Source organism: Cucumis melo, chromosome 5, assembly GCF_025177605.1.
Source record: "Cucumis melo cultivar AY chromosome 5, USDA_Cmelo_AY_1.0, whole genome shotgun sequence".
Taxonomy (NCBI): domain Eukaryota; kingdom Viridiplantae; phylum Streptophyta; class Magnoliopsida; order Cucurbitales; family Cucurbitaceae; genus Cucumis; species Cucumis melo.
The window spans coordinates 28,629,468-28,636,538 of NC_066861.1; the positions used below are offsets into that span (position 1 = coordinate 28,629,468).

Consider the following 7,071-nt stretch of genomic DNA (forward strand, 5'->3'; position numbering starts at 1 on the left):
CACAATCATGTTTGACTAAAAATATAATATACATTATAGAGGTTATTAATTTTTTCGGACAATTCTCTCTCTCTTTTTTTTCCCTCTAATATCGAGGATCAAGTATATAACATAGAGCATAATGTCAAGTAACAAACATCGTATATTGAGTATCAAGTGATTCGAGCACTTTCGAAAGGTGTTGACACCAAATAAAGTATCACTTTTCATTGATTCTTTTTTTAATAAAAAAATGCTCAATTTTTTCATTATGACATCTAAAAAGGGGCCATTCGCACGAAGTATCATGTCTATCAAGAAAATGACATTTTAGGATTCTAATAAATAATTTGATTTATTTTACTATAGAAGAAAATAAATTTTTTATAATTAACTATTTTAACTCAAATCTCATGAATTAAAATTATCATATTTAGAATTAAGATATAATTAAATGAAATATAATCCTTATCTTAACCAAGATTTAAAATGTCAATGTTAACAAAAATATCACAGTTTCAACTTTATGGAATTTTCGAAGAAAATTTTGATAAACGTCAATTCTAAATACATTTATAGAAAATTATAAAATTATAAAAATGAAAAAAAAAACTAAAAAAAAACTTAAATTCGCCATGCTATTAAGTATTTTGATTTAAGTTCTTTTCTTTATTAGAGGTGGGATAAAATAACCCAATTGAAGCTTAATGATCATAATGTCGGTAATGCATTGTATGTCCTATAATACGTCCCGTTCTTCTATCCTTTTTAACCGGAAGTCGATGACTATTCATAAAATTAGTAAATAAGCCTTTTATAAATTTTAAACTAGTTAACATATCAATTATTTATATTAATCTACATAAAAACATAAATTTACCACTCATGTCAACATTGAATCCATTCAAACACATAAATATTGTTGTATCCACGGAAATTTGATATCAACTCGTAAATTTTATGGTTTTTCCTAAAAAAAAAAAGATAAAAGTTAAAAGCTTGGGTACTCTCCATCATACTTCAATACAATTCTTTGCAGAATATATATACACACATATACATACATACATACATATATATATACACATATACATACATACATACATATATACACATATACATACATACATATATATATATATTCTTTCTCTTTTTTGAAAAATCAACCCGTAATATTAAAAGGTTGAATACTCTTTTTGGAGAATTCGAACATTAAACGTTAAAAAGAATAAAGAAATAAATAAAAGTAAGAAAGGAAGAAAAGAAGTCGCCGGCGCGAAACCGGCGACCAAATGCTGGGCGCGTTGGGACACGCGCCTTTCATCTATTTCCTCTCTGCTTTTCCTCCTCCATCCATTGTTCCAAATCCCAACTTTCTTCGCTTCTCTCTTATGGCTATCTCTGCTCGAATCGCCGTCATCGGAGACGTCGTAAGCCTTCTCTTTCTCTCTTCTCCTGTACATTTCGATGATTCCACCTTCTTTTTTTACTAATACAACTTTTTCCCTTGATCAATACGCTCCCTTTTAAATGAAATTTCTGTATTCGTGATTTTTTTTGTATGATTGTTGTGTTTTGTATGTGATTATATGTATTGCCCCACTTACTGTTAACGTTTTTCAGCATGGGTATTGGGATTTACGAGAAGATTCCAAGGCACTTCAATTATTGCAGGTACTTTGTTTTCTTTTCTTAACCGATGTGAAGCTGAATTATGAACATGGTGTTGAGTTACTCGTCTAGAGAATAATATTCACTTGTGTGTTTGGTTAAGCTTTGTAATGGTTCTGGATTTTAATTCCTGCTGTCTCCTTATGTCTTTGGGGTCAGTATTGGACTCCATTAGGTCTTATGCACTAGAGTCCGGGTAAAACATAATCTCTTTGTTTCTCAGTCAATTACGAGTTGAAACTGTTTCATTCTGCATAAAAATCATTTAGTTTTTGGGTTGAGAATTATGACGGCCATGCTGCTCAAAATGTTTCTCTTATTAGTTGGTGGGCAAGATATTTGTAAAACGGAATTTAATGAGATGAACTTGAACTTGCAGTGTTCATGTCAACATGCGCCACATTATGATTAATTTCATTGGAATAGGAATTTGGATAATCATTTTGGTTTGATATATTTGGTGTTAGAAACTGAGGAGTTGGGTATTATTCGTGGTTGCTACTTAGACTTTCAATTGATAAGATTGCTAACTTGTTTGAAAACTCTGTTCCCACTGAAAGAACTTCAAAGTCAAAGACTACCCAGATGGAATTCTTTGTGTTCCAACTGCCTACCAAAGAAATCTGGTGGGAAATTGATTAGTTATGTTTGTTGGGTCTCTTCAAAAGGGTGCGAGCATAGTGGCTTACTAAAATGTTTTGCAAAGGTGGAAGTTGGAAATGTCATTGTGTTAAATGAGAAGCTCTTAATGAATTGTTGAGTATTCCTGTAAAGGTCTTGTTTGGAATGACTTCTCAAGTACTTTAAAAAACCTTTGGCTGTCCATAAAAATAATTTTTAGAGCATATATAGAAAGTCGTTTAAACGGACCCGACGTATCCATGTTTCTATGTTCTTAAGACTAAATCCAATTTATCAAATTAAATGGACAAGAGATTCTACATGGATGCTTTTGTTCTTGGAGGAAATTTTTTTTACACTATGCTGATTTAAATAAAAAAATTCATTAGGGTTGGCCTTCTACGAACCTTAAATATGAACTACCTCAAACGTTAACTAGCTATTCTCTTCAAATCTTGAATTTGTCTCCCAATTCTAAAACCTTTTTCTTCTTGCATTTTATTGTCCTTCAATTTCTTTTTCCTATTCTACTCTGCTTCAATTCCCTTCCCATTCTAATGTTGGTTTATGTCTTAATGCAGCCAGATTTAGTGCTCTTTACAGGCAGGTTCTTTTCTCTCTATCTGTTATCTTGTGTTCTATGTTTCTTCCCTCTACCCTATGAGAGCGTTGCATACGTTCATTTTCTTCCTCATTGGAAAAAGGCATGCGGTCTTTGAGTAACACCAACCTTGTTCAAATCTTCAAGTGAGCTTAGTAAGAGAAAACTCTTAATATCTCCTGAATGTCTCCTCTTCTGATTATTAGGATTGGACCCTGATATTAGGTTATAACGAAACAAAAGGAAAACAATTGAAATTAAAGATTTTTTTGGCTTCATACTTTTTAACGAACTTTCAGATACATTTCTGGTGGATAAGTAATATACTCACAAGCATGGCAAGTTCAAAATGCTATATTTAAGAGCAGACAGGATATAAAGGATACTGGATCCTTTGCTGTATTAGGGAGCACATATCCAGATATTCGATAATTCCATTTTCTTTTCTCATTTCTTATCATCTTGTTCCCTTTAGGTGACTTTGGTGAAGAGAATGTTGAACTGGTCCGAAGTATTGCAGACCTTAAATTTGCAAAAGCAGCTATATTGGGAAACCACGATGCTTGGTTTACGCCATGTTTTTCTCAAGAGTATGTCTACCTCTAGTGCTTTTACAGCTACTTCACTTTTCAAAATTAATCGTTTTCATTTCATTCAAAGATTTTTGTCAACAATTAAAACATTGGAAATTGAAATACTCCAATAGATTGAGATAATGCTTTGACTATATGTGTGTTTTTTGGACAAAAGTTACAGATTTCAGGGGCATTTGGTGCATATGCCCCATGTAAGGCAATTCTGTTTAATGTTCTTGATATATAACTTCATTAACTCTTGATTTGAATGTTATATTTCAGGAAGAAGGATGGTGTTCAACTTCAGTTGGAATGGTGAGGCTATTTCATGTGTATGATTAATAAATAAGAAGTATCTTTCTGATAGCATGGATTCAATTGGTTCTTATTGTCAGAGTTATGTTAGAAATTTGACATAGTTACTTGTTAGTATTACTATTTACCTCACGGATTTGTTGAGCTTTATTTTGGATTATTGAGTATGTTGAGAATTAAAAGGCCATTGAAAGTTAATATGATTTGACGTTATCTACTCAAAGAATCACTACACAAGTTTAACTTGCAACTTGGATCGGTATCAACTATTTAATGAAAAAATATCATTAGAAGGCTTGAGAAATTCTGAATACAAAAATGAAAATGAGTATCTTTAGACTAAGATTTGGATTTTTTCTCAATTAAAAAATTCTACCGGTTAGTGGTAGGAGATTTTCCTATACACTTATTTAGCTGTTAGCTTGTAGTTGGCTTATAATTCTAGTTCACTGTGATATAGAAACTACTTCACTAACCGAATAGATAAGATGCGGAAGCCTATTCATTAAACGAATTCTAATTTATTTTCTGGTAACTCTCTTCCTGTCCTATGTCTGTATTTGCCATTGTTAGACAACGAAGAATATGGGGGAAAATGTGTTTTTCCTTGCAATTGCCTCCTGCTCTGTTTTCAACATATTAATCATAAAATGTTTCATGATGAAATTTTTTCCTCTTTCAACAGTCTTGGCGAGAATCATATTGGTTACAGACGTATGGACTTTCCTCAGCAAAAACTCAGCATTGTTGGTGGACGACCTTTTTCTCACGGTGGAAAGGCAATGTTTCGAAAACAACTACTTTCTGCAAGGTGTTTATTATTTCACATTATTTTTTTTATTTATATATAGATGAGAACATATTTAACTTACGATTTAAGGTTCAACTAAAGTTTAGTCTCTGAATGTTCAGCTAGTCTATTTTGTCTGAAATTTAGTAAGTCCCTTAATATGTCTTTGACTTTCAATTTCGTACCTGATAGGTTCCTGAACTTTACAAAATGTCTAGTAGTTCATTAAACCTTTAGCCAATGGATCTCTGAATTTTTAATTTTGTGTTTACTTGATTGTTTACCTATTCAACATTTAAATATATGGATGTACTAGATTCATATTGAAAATTTAGGATTTCATTAGACATAAATTTTAATTGTAAAAAAAAAAAAACATTGATAAACCAGTTGGTTTATTATCTCTTCATGGGCATTAGCTGATCTGACTGCGTAGAGCTTCTCTAGCCGTCACATTACTCGTCTCTTCAACCTTGTGATCATTTTAACCTTCAAAGCTCTCTAAATATTGAATTTTCCTCTTAGATATGGTGTCAAAGACATGAAAGCAAGCGCTAAGAGAATATACGAAACTGCGATAGGCGCACCCGAGGATCATTTGGTTATAATTCTTGCACATAATGGACCTACAGGTGCTGCTTATTGGTTAACGTTGTTTAAAATTATGTCTGAGATGACTGTTGCTCTGTTGCTCTTACTGACTTGGCACTTCCGTGTTTCTTGTTTTCCAGGTCTTGGTTCTCGTGCAGACGACATTTGTGGCAAAGATTGGGAATACGGGGGTGGAGACTGGGGTGATGAAGGTAAATATCTCCTTTATTGTTTGTTCTTTTTCTTTTCCATTCACAGAAATGGGGACCTAAGAAGCATGAATATGGATGTGAGACATGGTTACGACATGGGCACGGGATACGTCGGTTTTTAAACATTTAGGACACAGACACGATTACTAAAACATATATTTTTGAAAAATATTTTGCATTTTTAAACTATAAAAAAAATTCAAAATCAATAAATTTATGCATTTATATGCTTAAAAACTTAGTTCGATAATTTCATTTCACAGTCTTAATTTTAATTATGTTTGTTGTATATGTATCTTTTCATGAGCCTCAACTTGCATGAACTTGTATTGTGAACTTCGAGGTCTGACATTAATTCGACACCCCACATATTGTCACAGAAAAGTGTTTGATACATGTCTGACAAACGTTGGTCCGATTTTGACTTTTATATACAACTAGTGTCTAACATATCTATTGCACTAATGTATGTTCGGTTTGGTTCCATGAATGTTAGTGTCCAAGAGTCCAATACATATTGGAAAAAGATGTCATGCTTGACTTTTCAGATGTCAACATATTTCTAAAACAACAAATGCTCTTGCAATAGATCTAGAACAAGCGATATCTAAATTGAAAGAGAATGGAAAGTTTCATGTCCCTCCTTTGGTTGTGTTCGGGCATATGCATAAAGAACTCACATACGGTGGTCAACGTAAAATGATAGTTGTAACAGCTGACAACACCATTTACCTTAATGGAGCCATTGTTCCGCGAGTTACCAGTTACTCCGGTGAAGAAGGCAAGGTAGGAGGGAACTTTACAAGTAGTGAAACTTCATGTACGCAATCCGTTTCAAGAGGCACCAAGCGAGCATTCACTGTAGTTGACATTTCAGATGGGAAGGTAGATAAGGTTACTGAAAGTTGGATTTCTGTTGTGGGTGATGAGACCAGCTCGGATGAAGCAAATTTGATGTACCAAAGTGGCATTTCAAAGTGTTAACATCATTGTTCATATGAATACAATCCATCGTGTTAACTTGATACTCTTCCTTTAAAACCCTAGTTTAGGGATCCTTTCATCTTTTGTATAAAAATAATCAAATCTCAATAGAGATGGAAATTGTTGGAACTCAAGTTCATAGAAATATTAATGTTGATATCATGATTTATGTTTTAGAAAGAAAATCAAAGTCTTCTTGCACATATGGGCAGGTTTAAGAAGGTTTTCGCTTGTTTGGGAGATTTTTGTTTGTATTGCCCAAATTTGGTTACACTAACATTGAATGATCGAGATTTTGAAATATATATGTATATACTGCTTACAACACAGAATATCAACCAATGTTAAAATCTTCTTAGGAGACGTTTGGGACGAGAAATGATTTATGATAGTTCTAGTAATATGATAGTCATAGTACTAATAGTTGTAGTGTTATGATAGTTTACGCTTGAGGGAAGAAGTATGATAGAAGGTGTTATGATAGTATGATAGGAAGTCTTACTAGATCACTATCATAATCCATGTTATTATGACCTGGGTAAATTCAAACATCTGGATTTTGAACTTTTTTTTTTCTTTTCTAAAATATATTCAAACATCTGGATTTTGGACTTTTTTTTTTCTTTTTAAAAATATATATTGTAAATCTAATACACAAATATCTAATAAATTTAGCACAGAATTCGAAAATGTCTGAAAATTGAAACAGAAAATTGAATAAAATAATTTATT

The 7,071-nt window shown here is 32.4% G+C and overlaps 1 protein-coding gene across 1 annotated transcript; it reads left to right on the forward strand.

The window, feature by feature from the left end:
- The first annotated feature begins 1,165 nt into the window (after positions 1 to 1,165).
- On the forward strand, positions 1,166 to 6,473 carry LOC103496658 (uncharacterized). Its single transcript, XM_008458600.3, has 9 exons — positions 1,166 to 1,409; positions 1,603 to 1,653; positions 2,853 to 2,874; positions 3,348 to 3,462; positions 3,730 to 3,762; positions 4,448 to 4,573; positions 5,078 to 5,184; positions 5,284 to 5,355; positions 5,945 to 6,473. The coding sequence occupies exons 1-9, from the start codon at positions 1,272 to 1,274 to the stop codon at positions 6,337 to 6,339; spliced, it is 1,059 nt and encodes a 352-aa protein (XP_008456822.2). The 5' UTR covers positions 1,166 to 1,271; the 3' UTR covers positions 6,340 to 6,473.
- Positions 6,474 to 7,071: the final 598 nt, after the last annotated feature.